The sequence below is a fragment of the Argiope bruennichi genome, chromosome 5, assembly GCF_947563725.1.
Source record: "Argiope bruennichi chromosome 5, qqArgBrue1.1, whole genome shotgun sequence".
Lineage (NCBI taxonomy): Eukaryota > Metazoa > Arthropoda > Arachnida > Araneae > Araneidae > Argiope > Argiope bruennichi.
The window spans coordinates 24437908-24462685 of NC_079155.1; the positions used below are offsets into that span (position 1 = coordinate 24437908).

At 34.8% G+C, this 24778-nt stretch overlaps 1 protein-coding gene across 1 annotated transcript; it reads left to right on the forward strand.

Moving 5' to 3' along the window:
- Nucleotides 1–22263: 22263 nt before the first annotated feature.
- On the forward strand, nucleotides 22264–22998 carry LOC129968215 (histone H1-like). Its single transcript, XM_056082069.1, has one exon. It carries the CDS (start codon nucleotides 22264–22266, stop codon nucleotides 22996–22998), a length of 735 nt encoding a protein of 244 aa, XP_055938044.1.
- The last annotated feature ends 1780 nt before the right edge of the window (nucleotides 22999–24778 follow it).

The following is a 24778-nucleotide window of genomic DNA, read 5'->3' on the forward strand; positions in this document are numbered from 1 at the left end:
AAAAGGGGCAATAGTGTCAATGGACACAAACATTTTTGTGAGTTTATAATCACAATTGCTAAGCCACATTCTCCGTCTACCATATTCAAAAGCAGTGTTTAGAAAAGAGGCAACAGAACCACGAGCACAACATTTTTGGTAACTTATGATCACAATTGCTAAGCCACATTCTCCGTCCATCATATTCAAAAGCAATATTTAGAAAAGGGGCAATAGTGCCAATGGACCCAAACATTTTTGTGAGTTTATGATCACAATTGCTGAGCCACGTTCCCCGTTCATCATATTCAAAAGCAGTGTCTAGAAAACAAGCAATAGAGATATGGGCACAATTTTTTGTGAGCTTATGATCACAATTGCTGTGCCATCGACTATTATATAGAAAACATCATATATCCATCTCCATACTATCATATATACATCTCCGACTGTCATATACAAAAGCAGTATTTAGAAAAGAGGCAATAGAGCCACAAGCACAACATTTTTGGTAGCTTATGATCACAATTGCTAATCCACGTTCTCCGTCCATCATATTCAAAAGCAATATTTAGAAAAGGGGCAATAGTGCCAATGAACCCAAACATTTTTGTGAATTTATGATCACAATTGCTGAGCCACGTTCCCCGTTCATCATATTCAAAAGCAGTGTCTAGAAAACAAGCAATAGAGATATGGGCACAATTTTTTGTGAGCTTATGATCACAATTGCTGTGCCACCGACTATTTTATAGAAAACATCATATATCCATCTCCATACTATCATATATACATCTCCGACTGTCATATACAAAAGCAGTGTTTAGAAAAGAGGCAATAGAGCCACAAGCACAACATTTTTGGTAGCTTATGATCACAATTGCTAAGCCACGTTCTCCGTCCATCATATTCAAAAGCAATATTTAGAAAAGGGGCAATAGTGCCAATGGACCCAAACATTTTTGTGAATTTATGATCACAATTGCTGAGCCACGTTCCCCGTTCATCATATTCAAAAGCAGTGTCTTGAAAACAAGCAATAGAGATATGGGCACAATTTTTTGTGAGCTTATGATTACAATTGCTGTGCCACCGACTATTATATAGAAAACATCATATATCCATCTCCATACTATCATATATACATCTCCGACTGTCATATACAAAAGCAGTGTTTAGAAAAGAGGCAATAGAGCCACAAGCGCAACATTTTTGGTAGCTTATGATCACAATTGCTAGGCCACGTTCTCCGTCCATCATATTCAAAAGCAATATTTAGAAAAGGGGCAATAGTGTCAATGGACACAAACATTTTTGTGAGTTTATAATCACAATTGCTAAGCCACATTCTCCGTCTACCATATTCAAAAGCAGTGTTTAGAAAAGAGGCAACAGAACCACGAGGACAATATTTTTGGTAACTTATGATCACAATTGCTAAGCAACATTCTCCGTCCATCATATTCAAAAGCAATATTTAGAAAAGGGACAATAGTGCCAATGGACCCAAACATTTTTGTGAGTTTATGATCACAATTGCTAAGCCACATTCCCCGTCTACCATATTCAAAAGCAACGTTTAGAAAACGGGAAATAGAGCCATGGATATAAAATTTTTGTGAATTTATGATCACAATTGCTAAGCCACGTTCCCCGTTCATCATATTCCAAAGCAGTGTCTAGAAAACAAGCAATAGAGATATGGGCACAATTTTTTGTGAGCTTATGATCACAATTGCTGTGCCACCGACTATTATATAGAAAACATCATATATCCATCTCCATACTATCATATATACATCTCCGACTGTCATATACAAAAGCAGTGTTTAGAAAAGAGGCAATAGAGCCACAAGCACAACATTTTTGGTAGCTTATGATCACAATTGCTAAGCCACGTTCTCCGTCCATCATATTCAAAAGCAATATTTAGAAAAGGGGCAATAGTGTCAATGGACACAAACATTTTTGTGAGTTTATAATCACAATTGCTAAGCCACATTCTCCGTCTACCATATTCAAAAGCAGTGTTTAGAAAAGAGGCAACAGAACCACGAGCACAACATTTTTGGTAACTTATGATCACAATTGCTAAGCCACATTCTCCGTCCATCATATTCAAAAGCAATATTTAGAAAAGGGGCAATAGTGCCAATGGACCCAAACATTTTTGTGAGTTTATGATCACAATTGCTGAGCCACGTTCCCCGTTCATCATATTCAAAAGCAGTGTCTAGAAAACAAGCAATAGAGATATGGGCACAATTTTTTGTGAGCTTATGATCACAATTGCTGTGCCATCGACTATTATATAGAAAACATCATATATCCATCTCCATACTATCATATATACATCTCCGACTGTCATATACAAAAGCAGTATTTAGAAAAGAGGCAATAGAGCCACAAGCACAACATTTTTGGTAGCTTATGATCACAATTGCTAAGCCACGTTCTCCGTCCATCATATTCAAAAGCAATATTTAGAAAAGGGGCAATAGTGTCAATGGACACACACATTTTTGTGAGTTTATAATCACAATTGCTAAGCCACATTCTCCGTCTACCATATTCAAAAGCAGTGTTTAGAAAAGAGGCAACAGAACCACGAGCACAACATTTTTGGTAACTTATGATCACAATTGCTAAGCCACATTCTCCGTCCATCATATTCAAAAGCAATATTTAGAAAAGGGGCAATAGTGCCAATGGACCCAAACATTTTTGTGAGTTTATGATCACAATTGCTGAGCCACGTTCCCCGTTCATCATATTCAAAAGCAGTGTCTAGAAAACAAGCAATAGAGATATGGGCACAATTTTTTGTGAGCTTATGATCACAATTGCTGTGCCATCGACTATTATATAGAAAACATCATATATCCATCTCCATACTATCATATATACATCTCCGACTGTCATATACAAAAGCAGTATTTAGAAAAGAGGCAATAGAGCCACAAGCACAACATTTTTGGTAGCTTATGATCACAATTGCTAAGCCACGTTCTCCGTCCATCATATTCAAAAGCAATATTTAGAAAAGGGGCAATAGTGTCAATGGACACAAACATTTTTGTGAGTTTATAATCACAATTGCTAAGCCACATTCTCCGTCTACCATATTCAAAAGCAGTGTTTAGAAAAGAGGCAACAGAACCACGAGCACAACATTTTTGGTAACTTATGATCACAATTGCTAAGCCACATTCTCCGTCCATCATATTCAAAAGCAATATTTAGAAAAGGGGCAATAGTGCCAATGGACCCAAACATTTTTGTGAGTTTATGATCACAATTGCTGAGCCACGTTCCCCGTTCATCATATTCAAAAGCAGTGTCTAGAAAACAAGCAATAGAGATATGGGCACAATTTTTTGTGCGCTTATGATCACAATTGCTGTGCCATCGACTATTATATAGAAAACATCATATATCCATCTCCATACTATCATATATACATCTCCGACTGTCATATACAAAAGCAGTATTTAGAAAAGAGGCAATAGAGCCACAAGCACAACATTTTTGGTAGCTTATGATCACAATTGCTAATCCACGTTCTCCGTCCATCATATTCAAAAGCAATATTTAGAAAAGGGGCAATAGTGCCAATGAACCCAAACATTTTTGTGAATTTATGATCACAATTGCTGAGCCACGTTCCCCGTTCATCATATTCAAAAGCAGTGTCTAGAAAGCAAGCAATAGAGATATGGGCACAATTTTTTGTGAGCTTATGATCACAATTGCTGTGCCACCGACTATTTTATAGAAAACATCATATATCCATCTCCGACTGTCATATACAAAAGCAGTGTTTAGAAAAGAGGCAATAGAGCCACAAGCACAACATTTTTGGTAGCTTATGATCACAATTGCTAAGCCACGTTCTCCGTCCATCATATTCAAAAGCAATATTTAGAAAAGGAGCAATAGTGCCAATGGACCCAAACATTTTTGTGAATTTATGATCACAATTGCTGAGCCACGTTCGCCGTTCATCATATTCAAAAGCAGTGTCTTGAAAACAAGCAATAGAGATATGGGCACAATTTTTTGTGAGCTTATGATCACAATTGCTGTGCCACCGACTATTATATAGAAAACATCATATATCCATCTCCATACTATCATATATACATCTCCGACTGTCATATACAAAAGCAGTGTTTAGAAAAGAGGCAATAGAGCCACAAGCGCAACATTTTTGGTAGCTTATGATCACAATTGCTAGGCCACGTTCTCCGTCCATCATATTCAAAAGCAATATTTAGAAAAGGGGCAATAGTGTCAATGGACACAAACATTTTTGTGAGTTTATAATCACAATTGCTAAGCCACATTCTCCGTCTACCATATTCAAAAGCAGTGTTTAGAAAAGAGGCAACAGAACCACGAGGACAATATTTTTGGTAACTTATGATCACAATTGCTAAGCAACATTCTCCGTCCATCATATTCAAAAGCAATATTTAGAAAAGGGACAATAGTGCCAATGGACCCAAACATTTTTGTGAGTTTATGATCACAATTGGTAAGCCACATTCCCCGTCTACCATATTCAAAAGCAACGTTTAGAAAACGGGAAATAGAGCCATGGATATAAAATTTTTGTGAATTTATGATCACAATTGCTAAGCCACGTTCCCCGTTCATCATATTCCAAAGCAGTGTCTAGAAAACAAGCAATAGAGATATGGGCACAATTTTTTGTGAGCTTATGATCACAATTGCTGTGCCACCGACTATTATATAGAAAACATCATATATCCATCTCCATACTATCATATATACATCTCCGACTGTCATATACAAAAGCAGTGTTTAGAAAAGAGGCAATAGAGCCACAAGCACAACATTTTTGGTAACTTATGATCACAATTGCTAAGCCACATTCTCCGTCCATCATATTCAAAAGCAATATTTAGAAAAGGGGCAATAGTGCCAATGGACCCAAACATTTTTGTGAGTTTATGATCACAATTGCTGAGCCACGTTCCCCGTTCATCATATTCAAAAGCAGTGTCTAGAAAACAAGCAATAGAGATATGGGCACAATTTTTTGTGAGCTTATGATCACAATTGCTGTGCCATCGACTATTATATAGAAAACATCATATATCCATCTCCATACTATCATATATACATCTCCGACTGTCATATACAAAAGCAGTATTTAGAAAAGAGGCAATAGAGCCACAAGCACAACATTTTTGGTAGCTTATGATCACAATTGCTAAGCCACGTTCTCCGTCCATCATATTCAAAAGCAATATTTAGAAAAGGGGCAATAGTGTCAATGGACACAAACATTTTTGTGAGTTTATAATCACAATTGCTAAGCCACATTCTCCGTCTACCATATTCAAAAGCAGTGTTTAGAAAAGAGGCAACAGAACCACGAGCACAACATTTTTGGTAACTTATGATCACAATTGCTAAGCCACATTCTCCGTCCATCATATTCAAAAGCAATATTTAGAAAAGGGGCAATAGTGCCAATGGACCCAAACATTTTTGTGAGTTTATGATCACAATTGCTGAGCCACGTTCCCCGTTCATCATATTCAAAAGCAGTGTCTAGAAAACAAGCAATAGAGATATGGGCACAATTTTTTGTGCGCTTATGATCACAATTGCTGTGCCATCGACTATTATATAGAAAACATCATATATCCATCTCCATACTATCATATATACATCTCCGACTGTCATATACAAAAGCAGTATTTAGAAAAGAGGCAATAGAGCCACAAGCACAACATTTTTGGTAGCTTATGATCACAATTGCTAATCCACGTTCTCCGTCCATCATATTCAAAAGCAATATTTAGAAAAGGGGCAATAGTGCCAATGAACCCAAACATTTTTGTGAATTTATGATCACAATTGCTGAGCCACGTTCCCCGTTCATCATATTCAAAAGCAGTGTCTAGAAAGCAAGCAATAGAGATATGGGCACAATTTTTTGTGAGCTTATGATCACAATTGCTGTGCCACCGACTATTTTATAGAAAACATCATATATCCATCTCCGACTGTCATATACAAAATCAGTGTTTAGAAAAGAGGCAATAGAGCCACAAGCACAACATTTTTGGTAGCTTATGATCACAATTGCTAAGCCACGTTCTCCGTCCATCATATTCAAAAGCAATATTTAGAAAAGGGGCAATAGTGCCAATGGACCCAAACATTTTTGTGAATTTATGATCACAATTGCTGAGCCACGTTCCCCGTTCATCATATTCAAAAGCAGTGTCTTGAAAACAAGCAATAGAGATATGGGCACAATTTTTTGTGAGCTTATGATCACAATTGCTGTGCCACCGACTATTATATAGAAAACATCATATATCCATCTCCATACTATCATATATACATCTCCGACTGTCATATACAAAAGCAGTGTTTAGAAAAGAGGCAATAGAGCCACAAGCACAACATTTTTGGTAGCTTATGATCACAATTGCTAGGCCACGTTCTCCGTCCATCATATTCAAAAGCAATATTTAGAAAAGGGGCAATAGTGTCAATGGACACAAACATTTTTGTGAGTTTATAATCACAATTGCTAAGCCACATTCTCCGTCTACCATATTCAAAAGCAGTGTTTAGAAAAGAGGCAACAGAACCACGAGCACAACATTTTTGGTAACTTATGATCACAATTGCTAAGCCACATTCTCCGTCCATCATATTCAAAAGCAATATTTAGAAAAGGGGCAATAGTGCCAATGGACCCAAACATTTTTGTGAGTTTATGATCACAATTGCTGAGCCACGTTCCCCGTTCATCATATTCAAAAGCAGTGTCTAGAAAACAAGCAATAGAGATATGGGCACAATTTTTTGTGAGCTTATGATCACAATTGCTGTGCCATCGACTATTATATAGAAAACATCATATATCCATCTCCATACTATCATATATACATCTCCGACTGTCATATACAAAAGCAGTATTTAGAAAAGAGGCAATAGAGCCACAAGCACAACATTTTTGGTAGCTTATGATCACAATTGCGAAGCCACGTTCTCCGTCCATCATATTCAAAAGCAATATTTAGAAAAGGGGCAATAGTGTCAATGGACACAAACATTTTTGTGAGTTTATAATCACAATTGCTAAGCCACATTCTCCGTCTACCATATTCAAAAGCAGTGTTTAGAAAAGAGGCAACAGAACCACGAGCACAACATTTTTGGTAACTTATGATCACAATTGCTAAGCCACATTCTCCGTCCATCATATTCAAAAGCAATATTTAGAAAAGGGGCAATAGTGCCAATGGACCCAAACATTTTTGTGAGTTTATGATCACAATTGCTGAGCCACGTTCCCCGTTCATCATATTCAAAAGCAGTGTCTAGAAAACAAGCAATAGAGATATGGGCACAATTTTTTGTGAGCTTATGATCACAATTGCTGTGCCACCGACTATTATATAGAAAACATCATATATCCATCTCCATACTATCATATATACATCTCCGACTGTCATATACAAAAGCAGTGTTTAGAAAAGAGGCAATAGAGCCACAAGCACAACATTTTTGGTAGCTTATGATCACAATTGCTAAGCCACATTCTCCGTCTATCATATTCAAAAGCAATATTTAGAAAAGGGGCAATAGTGCCAATGGACCCAAACATTTTTGTGAGTTTATGATCACAATTGCTGAGCCATATTCTCCGTCTACCATATTCAAAAGCAACGTTTAGAAAACGGGAAATAGAGCCATGGATATAAAATTTTTGTGAATTTATGATCACAATTGCTAAGCCACGTTCCCCGTTCATCATATTCAAAAGCAGTGTCTAGAAAACAAGCAATAGAGATATGGGCACAATTTTTTGTGAGCTTATGATCACAATTGCTGTTCCACCGACTATTATATAGAAAACATCATATATCCATCTCCATACTATCATATATACATCTCCGACTGTCATATACAAAAGCAGTGTTTAGAAAAGAGGCAATAGAGCCACAAGCACAACATTTTTGGTAGCTTATGATCACAATTGCTAAGCCACGTTCTCCGTCCATCATATTCAAAAGCAATATTTAGAAAAGGGGCAATAGTGTCAATGGACACAAACATTTTTGTGAGTTTATAATCACAATTGCTAAGCCACATTCTCCGTCTACCATATTCAAAAGCGGTGTTTAGAAAAGAGGCAACAGAACCACGAGCACAACATTTTTGGTAACTTATGATCACAATTGCTAAGCCACATTCTCCGTCCATCATATTCAAAAGCAATATTTAGAAAAGGGGCAATAGTGCCAATGGACCCAAACATTTTTGTGAGTTTATGATCACATTTGCTGAGCCACGTTCCCCGTTCATCATATTCAAAAGCAGTGTCTAGAAAACAAGCAATAGAGATATGGGCACAATTTTTTGTGAGCTTATGATCACAATTGCTGTGCCATCGACTATTATATAGAAAACATCATATATCCATCTCCATACTATCATATATACATCTCCGACTGTCATATACAAAAGCAGTGTTTAGAAAAGAGGCAATAGAGCCACAAGCACAACATTTTTGGTAGCTTATGATCACAATTGTTAATCCACATTCTCCGTCCATCATATTCAAAAGCAATATTTAGAAAAGGGGCAATAGTGCCAATGAACCCAAACATTTTTGTGAATTTATGATCACAATTGCTGAGCCACGTTCCCCGTTCATCATATTCAAAAGCAGTGTCTAGAAAACAAGCAATAGAGATATGGGCACAATTTTTTGTGAGCTTATGATCACATTTGCTGTGCCACCGACTATTTTATAGAAAACATCATATATCCATCTCCATACTATCATATATACATCTCCGACTGTCATATACAAAAGCAGTGTTTAGAAAAGAGGCAATAGAGCCACAAGCACAACATTTTTGGTAGCTTATGATCACAATTGCTAAGCCACGTTCTCCGTCCATCATATTCAAAAGCAATATTTAGAAAAGGGGCAATAGTGCCAATGGACCCAAACATTTTTGTGAGTTTATGATCACAATTGCTGAGCCACGTTCCCCGTTCATCATATTCAAAAGCAGTGTCTAGAAAACAAGCAATAGAGATATGGGCACAATTTTTTGTGAGCTTATGATCACAATTGCTGTGCCACCGACTATTATATAGAAAACATCATATATCCATCTCCATACTATCATATATACATCTCCGACTGTCATATACAAAAGCAGTGTTTAGAAAAGAGGCAATAGAGCCACAAGCACAACATTTTTGGTAGCTTATGATCACAATTGCTAAGCCACGTTCTCCGTCCATCATATTCAAAAGCAATATTTAGAAAAGGGGTAATAGTGTCAATGGACACAAACATTTTTGTGAGTTTATAATCACAATTGCTAAGCCACATTCTCCGTCTACCATATTCAAAAGCAGTGTTTAGAAAAGAGGCAACAGAACCACGAGCACAACATTTTTGGTAACTTATGATCACAATTGCTAAGCCACATTCTCCGTCCATCATATTCAAAAGCAATATTTAGAAAAGGGGCAATAGTGCCAATGGACCCAAACATTTTTGTGAGTTTATGATCACAATTGCTGAGCCACGTTCCCCGTTCATCATATTCAAAAGCAGTGTCTAGAAAACAAGCAATAGAGATATGGGCACAATTTTTTGTGAGCTTATGATCACAATTGCTGTGCCACCGACAATTATATAGAAAACATCATATATCCATCTCCATACTATCATATATACATCTCCGACTGTCATATACAAAAGCAGTGTTTAGAAAAGAGGCAATAGAGCCACAAGCACAACATTTTTGGTAGCTTATGATCACAATTGCTAAGCCACGTTCTCCGTCCATCATATTCAAAAGCAATATTTAGAAAAGGGGCAATAGTGCCAATGGACACAAACATTTTTGTGAGTTTATAATCACAATTGCTAAGCCACATTCTCCGTCTACCATATTCAAAAGCAGTGTTTAGAAAAGAGGCAACAGAACCACGAGCACAACATTTTTGGTAACTTATGATCACAATTGCTAAGCCACATTCTCCGTCCATCATATTCAAAAGCAATATTTAGAAAAGGGGCAATAGTGCCAATGGACCCAAACATTTTTGTGAGTTTATGATCACAATTGCTGAGCCACGTTCCCCGTTCATCATATTCAAAAGCAGTGTCTAAAAAACAAGCAATAGAGATATGGGCACAATTTTTTGTGAGCTTATGATCACAATTGCTGTGCCACCGACTATTTTATAGAAAACATCATATATCCATCTCCATACTATCATATATACATCTCCGACTGTCATATACAAAAGCAGTGTTTAGAAAAGAGGCAAAAGAACCACGAGCACAACATTTTTGGTAGCTTATGATCACAATTGCTAAGCCACGTTCTCCGTCCATCATATTCAAAAGCAATATTTAGAAAAGGGGCAATAGTGCCAATGGACACAAACATTTTTGTGAATTTATGATCACAATTGCTGAGCCACGTTCCCCATTCATCATATTCAAAAGCAGTGTCTAGAAAACAAGCAATAGAGATATGGGCACAACATTTTTGGTAACTTATGATCACAATTGCTAAGCCAAGTTCTTCATCCACCATATTCAAAAGCAGTGTTTAGAAGAGGGACAATAGAGCCCTGGGTACATCATTTCTCTTCTTCTGTCTTTCTTATTTAATGTATTCTACTTTCTATTCTCATTTGTCTAATTCTGTTTGTAAAATTCAAATTTCCTATAATCTTAAATTCGGTGCCGAGAGCATTTTAACTCGTTACCTAACCTCTCGCCATGGAATTGAAGAAGTTATTCGATTCCTGAAGAAATTCAGTGTTATCCGATATAGTAAAAACTCGAACATTATAGTGACGGAATAGTAATACAAGTACGTAATACTGTTGTATGGATTCTGAGTTAAACTTTAGGGCTTACTTTAAAGCAAACATATTTATAATCCAAGGACTAGCATTATTCTGAATCAAATTAAGGCTCAACAAAGCACATTAAAGATTAATTCTTGTTCTATAAATCTATGTTAAGATCAGCCGTGACTATTGTACGCGTAATTTTATGGGTAAATCAAAACGAAACCACTGAAATGGTAAGTTTAAAAAAAACAGTAGATGTTGAAATGTTCTACCATAATACAACAAACGGGAGATCTTACAAAATTATTTAAAAATTAAATCACTATTGAACCATGTCGAATATATTTCCGTTCACTTTTATTCTAGAAATTCCTTCAGATTTGCTTCAAAATCTTCAGTGATGTCTTACTCTCATACATAGCTTTTGATATCTCAAACAAAATTTCTTCTTACCTTCATGTACTATGCATTTGTTTTTCATAGTTGAAATTTGAATTTCATCATAACGTTGTTTCAGACAGACCAAAGTAACTTTAAAATATATACTTATTAAACAGAAAATGAAATTAATATAATTTAAAAGGTATTTTTCTAACCTATTTCAAAAACTGTTTTTATGAGGTCGTAGTTTTGGAAGATATGAACAACAATATCTAAAATCAAGTTATAAAGATTATCCACCAGAAGATAGTTAAGCTATTTTCCCTCTTGATTAAACTTTGTTTGACACCTACTTCTATCATCTTGATTTCTTTTATATAGTCTTTCCTCGCTGAATGGAGTTTTTGGTGCCACGGCAATCCTACATCCAAGAATTTCTAAAAACAATTCCAGCTCCATCAATTATTTAAGACAAGTATTGAATTAAGTGCAGCTATAAAAACGTTTAATAAAGCAGTCTGAAATGTTTGTATGATAAATCGTTTGCATTTGACTGTTGCCATTCGGTAATATGTAATAAGAGTGATTTCTATGCCACGTGTGTTAACATTTTATTTGCATGGATATAAAAATGGCGAATCTTAGATTATTCAAAATTGCTTGGTGAAAGAAAAATAAAGCAGATAGCAAGATAAAATTAAATGTCAGCAAGTATTACTAGTCTACATAAAACGCGAGTTCGCAAATTGTACAGACTAAGTCTATGGCAAAGGATACCGACGTGCTCTGATTGGTTTAAGCCTTGGCATCTTTTTGGCAATGTTTCGCCAAAAAGATGCCATACCGAAATATTTTTTTTTTTATAAAAATAAATAAAATATGTGAATTTATCCTCCACCCCTATTTTTTACGGTTTACATGTAATATTAATCTGGAACACATATACAGCAGAAAAGATTAAGTCCTGAAACCTAAATTCAGGAAATATAAAAATTACAATTTATTAAAACTATTTTCATGTGTGTTTCTTCTTAATATTATTTTGATATAACTAAAAAAATTAGCTACGAAATCACATATCCCGTTAAAGCTTACATATTTATACGTTTTGGGCATTAAGTAATCATCTCCCCATATGCAGTTGATGGTAAAGTAACAAACGTTCAGCAACAAGTTTCAATGACTGCATAAATTATCTAATAAAGGCACGAAAATCATAGAAAAATAAGAATTATTTAATTGCTGCATCATATGTTGAGTAATTATTTTCATTTAGTTTTTATACTTCTGTACATAAACAACATTAGTTACTTTTATTACTAGCATTATTAGTAATATTTATTATTATTAATTAATATTAGTAGTATTACTAGTAATAATTAGAGAAAACAATTATATTAATAAAAATTAGATCGTGTTGATATTCACTCGTATCTTCCGTAAAACTAATGAAAGGTACAAGGTTTGAGCCAAATAAGCGAAAACTACACTATTATGAGTGCAAAACATTGCCAAAAAGATGCCAAGGCTTTAACCAATCAGAGCACGTCGGTATCCTTTGCCATAGACTTAGTCTGTACAATTTGCGAATTCGCACATAAAACAGCTTTAACTGCCATCCTTTACCTTCAGACGGAATTTGAAGATTCTCAATCTTACTCATCAAATCATGGGTTAATTTTCCATGAGTCTGCTAGTTTCCGTCGGAATGTTTCCGGTTTGTGAGTCCCAGTTCAACGCACCGTTCCAGTTGTAGGCGCCTTCCACGGCCGCTGCTAAAATTAGTATTTATATCTAAAATGAAATAAAAAAAGCGAGAGAAACAGCAACCAATGTCATTTGTTTAAGACAGAAGCATTTCAACTATCCACTGGCTTCCTCTAAACAGATGTGTGGCGCTAGGTTGATTTTTTAAAAAACAGCTTTCAATTTCAAAGTTGATATTAGACTGTAAATATTTGTTTGGACTACTTCCTGTTTGTTTTTTTTATGTTACAATATTTTCGTTTTTTCTGCTCTAAAAAATGTGAAATGTGCGGTCTCAGGTTATTAAAAACTTGTCAACAAAGCTGCAGGAAATGCTGAAACTTCAAGAAAATGAAGGGTTAGAAATGAATTAAGTGCTAAGGAAAAGTAAATACTGAAGTGGTTAGAATTTAAATAACCCCACAGAAAAAGAAAAAGAAATAAGAGTATGAGAAGATAAGAGTAAGAGAAATAAGAGTTCAAAGTATGATGAATGAATAACCCATAAAAAAGGGAGAAAATTAAAATGGAAAAAAAAAGAAAAAGAAAAAATGACCATTATTTGTTTTAGAATTGTTTCGCACTCAGCGTCCTGGCCTAGAGGTAGCGTGTCTTCCCCATGAACTGGGCATCCCGGGTTCGAGTTGGTTCGGGCAGGGTTGTTCTTTACCCTGTGTTCTATCTGTGAGGTGTGTGAAAGAGCTCCCCTGTAAAAAGGGATTTTGCAAGTGAGTGTTATCTTCATATGAGATAAAGTCAGACCTACACTCGGGTACCCAGGGGTCTTTATCCTTAGAAGCTACTGCACCTCTCTTTCCCCGATCTTTGGTCTTGGTTTGAATGGGTGTTCAATCCATGGTAGATAAGCAACAAACTGTTTCACATTTTACGCATTAGCCCTTTGCAATCCATTGATTTTATCAGATGCTAATAAAGGAATTTGATAATCCATTCAAGATTATAACTATATTAATAGGCTGGATTGAATAATAAAATTAATTTAGAAAGAACCCTTATGAATATGTCAATGACTTATATCCAATGATGCTGGTCTGTTAATCTGTTTAACCCAAATGTGATATCCAGTAATATTGCACAGTGACCGCAAAGGATTAAGCAACCATGCCTCCCGGTGGGTGATGTTGTCTGTGTTTAGTTTTTATTCAGTTTCTTGTGCATAATTTTATGATTTTTTTACTTGTTCTTATACGTAGTATAGAGAAAATATAGTAATCGTTGAAAAATTCAAACTCAAGATTTTGATAAAACTCCACGTTTTGAAACTCCCTGGGTTTGAAAAACATATTTTCGAAGAATGTCTCTGTCTGTCTGTGACACAGATAACTCAAAAACGCTTTGAGCTAGACAGCTGAAATTTGGTATACGGTCTTTATACCGAATTTGCAGATTTCTATCGAAATTTGAGTAAAATCCATTCAGAGGGAGTCCGTCTGTAGGGTTGTTCGAATATAAGTTAACAGGATAACTACAAAACAAAGAGAGCTGCACAGTTAGGATTCAGCACACGAATTTAACATCCATAGTGCAGACTCCTGTCAAAGTTTCTGACAAAACCAACAAAGGGGTCGATTGTCTGCCGGTCTGTACTTTCAGAAACATGTTAACGCAATAATTCAAAAACGCAATGACTTAAATACATCAAATGAGGTATTATATTTTCTTGCTACAAGTGCAGTTTTGAGTCAAATCTTTGTTTCAATCGATTGAGAAAAACATGTCTAAAACACAAATTCGTTTATCAGATACTATGAATAGCATGTCAGAGATTAATCACCAAATGACTCGCCAAGGATGACACGATAGATTCAGTAAAAATACTGCATTCACGCCAAGAGTGAATATTTCGTAAATATCAACTCTTGGCGTGGATTTGTTACGCCAAGAGTTAATGTCATGCAAGGTGTTTTCTGGCACGTCACGTGCATTAGAGAGTAAGCGAGAAAGTTTTGGAGAGACCACTCCCACTGGTCCAATAAAGTTATTTCAAGTATCAAACTATGATAGGCTTCAAACTGCCTTATTACTTTAATAAATGTTCTGTTTATTGCGCCAATGAAGAATAACATCCTATGACATTATATTGGCATTTAAAACATAACTACATAGGTAAATCTATCTTTTAATCTCATGTTGTCGCTCTTGATCCATAACTCCATATTTTGTTCCTCGAACATATTACAGACATGATAAACAGAAATATTGTTCTTTAGCTTTAAACACTGGAAGAAAAATCAAACGATTAGATGAAACAAAAAAGTTTTAAATTCATTGCAACAATAAAATTTATTGCTGAAAATTATGCAAAAAAAGTATTTTAGAAAATTGTCAAAATTCAAGAAAATATCATACTATAATTAAATTAGCAGCATTATTAAAAAAAATGAAGTTTTGAAACGGGATTTAAATTTTTTTTCAAGAAGAAATATTTCCGAGAATTATGACGAAAAAAATACCAAAATTACATTTATTTTTTAATTAATTAAAATTTGAAAATCATCTCTTTGAAGTGCACATTCGAGTCCTCCAAAGTATATTTGTACCAAATTTGTTATCTGTAAACGAAACAATCTACCCTGTAGGACACCGAGAGTCAGACCGATGCCCGTACATTCTACATTTATTATAGTAGAGATTGAATTGGATTAGAAAACAATGAAAAAGTATTGACAATAAATCAACTATTGCATTCCTTCACTGCTTCCAACTCGTAATTTACAGTTCTTTGAATGCATTTGACGGCTAAGACTCACCATATAACCGTTTGGTTTGTTACTCATGATGGATTTATTTCTTCAATAAAATTTTATTTATTCTGCTTTATAACAATAAATTTAATAAAACTTTATTCATCGATAAATCTTTTTTATACTACTCCATTCTCCCCACCAAATGAAATCTGAATCAAACACAAAAATCCTTTCAAAAAATCCGTATCTAAGGGGTTAATATGTGTCATTGCTATGATCTGATTGACATATCATTTCAGAAATTAATGATCAAATGAAATTTTAAAAACTAATGATGACTAATGATTAAACGAAATTTGCAAAACTAATGATGACTAATGATCAGACGAAATTTTCAAAACAAATGATGACTAAGGATCAGACGAAATTTTGAAAACTAACGATGACTAACCATCAAACGAAATTTTCAAAACTGATGATCACTAATGCTCAAATGAAATTTTCAAAACTAATGAGGACTGACGATCAAACAATATTTTCACAACTAATGTTGACTGAATTTTGAAAGAATTTCTTTCCAAGAAAAGCCAAGTGAAAAGAATTCGGGATATTTTTTTTTGCTTACCAACTCTAACAGATAGCTAAATCATTACTTAAATTTAATTATATTGAATATCAATTCAGAGATATGAGAGGAATATTTTAGGAACTGCTTTCATAATCTGAACAGAGTTCAGATGACAAGGACTTCACCTGAGCTGGTATGCCTTTTACAAACTTTTACTTCCCGTCAGTTAGATGGTTGCATGACCATCAAAAGATTGAACATACTCCAGTTTCGTGTATCTGTTATCGTCAATGTGAATAATCAGTTATTATTACTATTAACCGGTCATTATTGATAATAACCGCTTGTTTTGGTCAAAGTGAGAAATGTCGCATATTATTAACTTTAAGCGGTTATTATTAATAATTCCCAATGAAGTTTGGTCAATGTGATTAAGCGGTTTGTATAGGATTGGGACATGGGTGTGCCTCTTCGTATGTTTTTTAAACTTGCTATGAAGTTTTTCTTTTATATTTTTTTTCGAACTTCTGTTCCTTTATTTCATAATTAATTAGTCTCGTATTTTACTTTTTTTTGGGGGGGAGGGGAGGGAAAGGGAATAAGTCATTGGACAATCCCATCTATTTGTTCAAGGGAGAAAAAAAGCTTTGCTTTCCTTAACTTTTGCGAAAAACGAAGTATATCATTCTTCTCTTGTAAATAGCTGAAGGTTTTTATCTTTTTTTTTTATTATTTGAGCTAAATGGTTTGACTAAACGGTTGTTGAAACGTGACTTTATGACTTCTAAAGGGTCATCCATTGTGTCGTAGTAAAATAACTATCTTAATTTGTGAAAAACAATAATATAAACGCCAAAAACTGACAACGAAAGAATCGGGAATTAAACTTGTTGTTTCTGATGGCACTTGCCATGGACAATCCCGCTCATTTCGAATTCAGCGATTTTAAGCCGGGAGAGGGGAGAGAGCGTCTCTTGTTTTTAGTAGCGCCAAATAGGTCCAAGAGTATGATTTTGCTACTCACACATCACATTCGCTTGCACAACCCCTTTTTACGGGGAGGCACATTCACACATCGCACAGATGAAGAACAACCATGCCCGAACCGGGACTCGAAACCAGGACGCCCAGATCACGGGGAAGACGCGCTATCCCCATGCCAGAACGCCGGCAGTCTAATTTGCAAAATAAACGATCAACTTATATTGTCTAGCTGTTTCCAACACAAAAAAAAACATGAAAAACTGACATTGACCAAACTTTATTGGTTATTATTGATAATAACCGGTTAATGTGATAAATGCTCATAAATTATTCACTTTAACCAGATTATTTGTTTATTATTAATAATGACCGTTTAGTATTATTAATAACCGATTATTCACACCGACCATAACATATCAAACAGATCTTCTTTGAAATTGGGGATCAAATCGGTGAAAGTTTGATACTCGAGACAAATGATATATCAGGCAATGACTTTTGACCTCCTCTTCTAATATTGAAACAGTAGTGAATATGAATATAGCAATATTCATATTCATTTATTCCGAATGAATATTTTAATATGAATTCTAAATATGAATAAAGCAGAGGCGTGTTTCTGGCCAGGCAGCTGAATGCCCGCTGCAAATCAATTGCAAAGATGAGATGAAAATCGATTAAAAAGGCGCTAATTAATCTGTCAGATTATCTGGATTAATTCCCCTTCCTAACCCCAGTTGGCAGCGCAATCCCATTGTCTTGAAAGTTATGCAGAAGGGATTTATTGTTTTGGGCAGTCAAGAAGAGGAGACGTTCACGTGAGTGTGAGCTATGAGTAGCTTTCCAGGAAAAGCAGAGCAAATTTATTGAAACGATCACGTGGAAACCCATGAAGTTTCTTGTGAAATTAGTAGTTTATCAAAAAAATAATTTATTGTCTTTGAGAAATATTCGTAACCATGATATAGAATTGCTTATCGGATAGTGTATAAAAATAATGAGTGGCTTGATGTGAATAAATGGATGTCTAGTCAAGAAAACTGTTTCCTGATTTTTCTTGGATAGAATGTTCTATTTTTTACAAATAGGAGTATAAGGTATGTGCTCACGTACAGAGCAGAAATACTTCGTTAGGGAAATATCCCCTATATTAGACACAGATAAATTTGTAACATTATAAATACGTATCCGTATTCGAATTAAAAAATACTAGGATAAAGTTGCCATTTTGTCAAATGCAATTGGTCGTTCCTAATTTGATTTAGTAATTAGGTATCACAATATTCATAAACAGCTAGCATCTGCTTAAACAACATTGTTCGCAAAGATGGATGCCTTGCAATTGCAAGACATGATAACTAAATAAATACTGATTATACACTTTCAAAAACTCATTAAAATTTTTAAAAAAAGAATCCTAAAGGACTCCAAAGTTCCATGTAAATCCATGTCCCTATACCGAAATTTCTGTAATATCTTTAGTTAATAATCTGCGTGTCTTCAGGCTGCAACAGATTTTCTAGAGAGTTGATATCTCTTGGCAAAATCTAAGCCCAAATATAGATCTTGTATTTTTTTTTCTCAGGTATCTTTGATGATCATTTTTCCTAACGTCACAGAAAAACCCATTATTACGCAGAAAAACTTCATAATTCTTTTTTTTAATCTCTAATGGTATTTATTAATAATGCTGATATAATATCCAGTAAGCTATTTATTGTCAAATATGAGGAATTTTCATAATTATACAAACAAACCAGAGTGTGTGGTTTCTCCAAAATTTTATCGTTACTTTCTAATAAAGGTGAATTTGTGTTTTAGACACGTTTTTTCGCAACCTATTGAAGCCAAAATGTGACCCAAACTACAATTCTAGATTAAAAAACTCACACACAAAATTTATTATATTTAAGTCACTGAGTTTTTAATTTATTGCGTTTACAAGCTTCTGAAAGTACAAACCGAGTGACAGCCAACCCCTTATTGGATTTATCTCAAAATTTGATAGGTGTCTACATTATAGATTTTAACTTTGTGCACCGAATTTCATCTATCTAGCTTTCTCAGTGTTATAATTATCGAGTTAATTTATATTTGAACAGCTGGACTGTAAAATTTGATAGAAATCTATAAATTTCGTATAAAGACCATATACTAAATTTATGTTTAACTCAAAGTGTTTTTGTTATCTTTGTCATAGAATGACAGACATTTTCCAAAAATGGATTTTTGGAAGTTTTTGGAACAAGGATATTCGTAAAATCTCGAATTCGAATTTTTTTTTGACGATCACAATACTTTCTCTATATTTCCTGTACGACAAAGTAAAATCAACCTATCTTAATCGTTTATTTATTTTTATTGAAATGTTGAAATAGATTATAGCCAAATAAGTTTCATTGAAGGATTATTATAATAACGTTTCTACTTATTCTAAAACAACGGAAGTTCTCTTATCGTTTTGTTGATGGTTTTGTTATGGATTTTCAGCCATTTTGTATCTAACTGAGGATTTTAGTTCAGTTATATTAAAACTCCATTTTAAAGCAATAGTATGGCTATTTGTAGACGGACCTCTCCAAGTTTTCACACCACATCAGCGGGGGGACGTTTGACCTCGAAGGATTTAACGAGCACCAGATCAGTTTACCCGACGGTTCTTCGGTGGAATCGGGTCTTGAACCTGAGACCTTGCCACCATGCCACCATAACCCTTTAATTGAAGGGAAGGGTTTAGTTTTTTAGTTTTAGATATATTAACGTCCAGTTGTAAAGCAACTTTAGGGCTATTTTGAGACGGGTTTCGTCATTTTGAACAGCTGTCAGATGACGAGGACGACACCTGAGCTGGCACCTCCCTCTGCACACCACACCACACCACACTAGCGGGAGGACGTTTGGCATGACAGATTTAACGTGCAACAGATCCCCTTACACGACGGTTCTTCAGTGGAATCGGGTCTCGAACCTGAAACCCTAAGGCTCACAAGCCGAGACCTTACCACCATGCAACAGCTGCCTCCTTGAGGAGGAAGGAAATGGATCAAAACGTAAAAGCTCAAAAATGATTTTGAAATGTTTTAATGAAGTATTTAATTTATGTTATCTAAGCGTAAATATCTTTTCAATAACTTAAGCAATGTAGCCTTTCTCTTAAAAATGATTAAAAAAATAAGGCTTCATGAAATCGATTATTGAACCAGTCAGAAATTTGTTTAGGTGATGTCTATACTGTTTTGATCACGAACCTTTTTTTGGTTTATTGATATCAGGCCTAAATAAATGATGATTGAATAATGTTCTTTGAGATATATATACTCTTATTTAAAAAAAATGCCATATCTGGAGGCAGAAACCTTGGGATGAACTGCAGCTTTCTTAGCAGGAGACTCCATATCTATATCAGATATTTGAACTCTACAAATAAGACACAAGAAAGATATTCGTATTGCAAATACTTAGGTGAATTTTCGAAATACGTTTCGGTAGAGCTTTTGACAAACATCAGAGCATTCGTTGCTTGCAATCTAAATATATAATTTTTGGTGTTATAATGCGCATGCGCCAAATTTATGACATTAAAAAATATCATCTTTGAGAAGAAAAGTGAAGTGATATTATGCTTTACTTTCATGTGTTGGAACCCGAACTTTCTTCTCCAATAGAAGATTCTTCAAATGATAGTAGGGCCGCGGTGGCCAGGTAGTAAGGTCTCGACTTCGGAACCTGAGGACTTCAGGTTTGAAACCCAATTTCACCCAAAAACCGTCGTGTAAGCGGGTATGGTGCACGTTAAATCCGACGGAACCAAACGTTCTCCCCCTGGTGTGGTGTGAAAGTTTGGAGAGGATGTGCCAGTTCAGGTGTCATCTTCGTCATCTGACCGCGGTTCAAAATTACAAAAATATGAGTCATCTTTTAGACTTGATGCTCTTAAGTTGATCGAGGATTAAAATCTGTCCAGTGAATTTTGGAAGTTTCGAAAAGAAATTGCTGGTTCGAATGTCAACTAATGAAGATTCGAAATTGCAAAATATATCATTATATAGGTCATATAATATGTCATATTATATATCTCATCACAATTCAAAACGGATGATTAATCTGATTGAATTTAAAACTAAACTGCTTGCTGCTCAACCACTTTTTCTCTAAAAAAAGACGAAAATGATTCGTTGAAATTCAAGCTCAATCATTATATCCTTCATCCAATAATCATTTTGTATTTCATGACTTTTTTACCAATAAATGATATTGTGTATGTATGTTTTTTTTTCTGGTGTAGTCTAGGAAAAGTGGGACAAATCCAAAATTTATACATAGCTGATATCATAATACTCCATATTTTAGACATATAAACTTAATATGATCTCCTAATTACTCTTTTTTGTAAAAATTACCGATTGTTCATTGTTACAATCATTTGTGTAGTTTAATTTACTTATATTAACGTCCCGTTTTTTTTATAGCAATACTAGGGCTATTTTGGGGCAGACATCGTCATTTTGAACCGCGGTCAGATAACGAAGATGACAATTGAGCTGTCCCAACCTCCTCTCCAAACTTTCAAACCACACTAGCGGGGGAACGTTTGGTTACGACGGATTTAACGTGCACCATACCCGCTTACACGACGGTTTTTGGGTGAAATAGGGTTTCAAACCTGAAATCCTCCGGTTCCAAAGCCGAGACCTTACCACCTGGCCATGGCGGCCCTACCATCATTTGAAGAATCTTCTGTTGGAGAAGAAAGTTCGGGTTCGAACACATGAAAGTAAAACATAATATCACTTCACTTTTCTTCTCAAAGATGGGATTTTTAATGTCATAAATTTGGCGCATGCGCATTATAACACCAAAAATTATATATTTAGATTGCAGCGACGAATGCTCTGATGTTTGTCAAAAGCTCCACCGAAACGTATTTGAAAATTCAACCAAGTATTGGCAATACGAATATCTTTCTTGTGTCTTATTTGTAGAGTTCGAATATCTGATATAGATATGGAGTCTCCTGCTAAGAAAGTTGCAGTTCATCCCAAAGTTTCTGTCATGGTAGACGAGGCTATCAAGACACTGGCAGAGCCCAAAGGTTCTTCCATGCGAGCTATTAACAAGTACATAAGTGCAACCTATGACGTCGACACCAAGAAACTGTCGGTTTATATAAAGAAATATTTGAAAGCTGCTGTTGAACGAGGCGATATGGTTCAGCCAACAGGAAAGGGTGCAAATGGTTCGTTCAAGTTCAAGAAAACAAAAGCCGAAACAAAACCGAAGGTCGACAAAGTGAAGCCGGCGAAACCTCTCAAACTGCTAACTTCAACTCCTAATAAGACTTCAAAGCCCAAGAAAGTTACTATGAAACCGCCAAATAACAGTCCTGTGAAGAAAATGAAATTGACAGATGACGAAGAAGCGCCTGGTGATACTTCTTTTTCGATGCCAAAGCCAAAAATAACAAAGAAAAAGAAATTCTCCCTGCCTACTAAGCCCAGAAAATCGAAAGGTCTTTTAACCGAAAAAGTGAAAAAGCCCAAGAAATTGGTGGCAAAGAAAGATAAGACCAAAACTCCGGGGTCACCAAAAGAGGAATCTAAGAAAACTGCAACTTCTCCAAAAATTGTTAAAGCCAAAGGTGCAGCAAAACCGACGAAAGCCAAGAAAAGTCCGAAACCTAAGAAAGTTGCAGCTTCAAAGAAAGCTGCCGCCAAGGGCACGCCCCCGAAAGTTGAATAGAAGTAAAACTCAAATTGGAAACTTTTTATATTTATCGATTTTGCTTGCAACTGTATTTGTACATTCTGCCAAAAATCGAGAAAACTGCTGCATGGAATTTTACATCGTGAACATATTTACAAATGAAATTTTAGTCCCAAATTTTCAATTTTTTGGTAATATTTAGCTGCTTTAAATGATTATTTTTCAATTTAATAAAATTTTATTTGGATTATTCCTTTATCTTTTAAATGTTATTAAACTTTTTTCAGGTGTATAAAGCTGCGATTAATTTAAAGTACCGAGATCATTTCGACTCGATTTAAGATTTCAAAATCTCGTCTTTTGAAATAAAAGTTGTATCAAATTGGAAATTCAATAAGTTAACAACACTTCAAAGGATTAAACTGCGACTAAACATTCGTCGATTTAGTCCTTTACTTTCGATTAATGAATTGAGAATTAAACTGTCGATCATTAAGAAATATTTTAATTTCGAGAAAAATGTATAAATAAAACATCTGCCACCAAATACAAGCAATGACATGCTTTCACTTAATGAAATATGGTGATCATGATGAAAACAGTTATTAAAAATATTAATTCGTCATAGTTTTGAAAGGGGTTTATAGATTCAAATGGCTTTTTCATTGGACAAATTAAGATTCATAACTAAAGTGCCGTTTTCAGTAAACAGAAGTTTCTTAAAACGCGATAAATTAAATGAGAATTTGTTAAAAAAAATTGTTTTCCAATTTTATTCCCAACTAAGTGTTGATCTGTTTAGTACAAAATCATGAAAATTTTAATAGGCAAAAGGCGTAATTTATTGGCGAAAAAGGAGAACTAAAATTTTTGCTTGAATATAAAATTGGTTTAAAAAGTCGTAGTTTAAATGGATTAGTGATTAGTTTTAATCTGGAAAGGCTTTATAGGCTGAATGCTATCTGTAAATTTTGAAATGCAACATACATGAAGGACAATAATCTTTCAAAATGCTTTGGAGAACATATTGTAGAGCCTATAACAGTCAAATTTACTAGCAGCAACTTTTAAGATGGTACGTTCTTACGCAGAAAGGATTTTTTTTTAAAATTTTAACTTTATTGTTTAAAAACAATTAATCAAATTGATATTGTTTCGGTCTATTGCTTCAGAGTATGTTAATGCACTAAAACAATTTCTACTTTAAAATTAATTCAGTTATGCTGATTTTAGCTCAAAGCAATTCTTTCTCTAATTTCAATGAATTTTTATCTAATAAGTAGAATTTATAACAATATATGCGGTAAATTAATTCCACGAGAGGGCGCTGTGCATTCTTCCGTTGATAGGCTAGCAGCCAGTCAGTTCAGATAGAGACATCAGCCTAGAAGGGTTGGACTGAATCTCGAAAACATATTCTCTGGAAAGGCCGAAACTGGAATTCTTGCGTAGAAAAATTCGTCTACAAATGCCCAATGTGCCACACGCAGGTGGGAAAGATTTTTTGAACATCAACTGTCCATCTTCATGCAATATAAATTCCTTCTTCATCATTGAATTCCCACTTATAAAAATCATCATAATCACCTTTGTTAATCAAAAAATAAATCGATTTTGCTAATCTAAGTGGGCATGCATTAAAACCCATCACACCCACATATATTTGATTCTGTTAATCATACCACATATACTTGAGCGTTTAGACGATATTAAATACATTTTTTTTGTGTGTGCACATTTCCGTTCCTATAATTCATACACTGCGCACGGAGGTCTTTCCATTTCATTTTATTTCTTTCATTTTATGACATTTAGA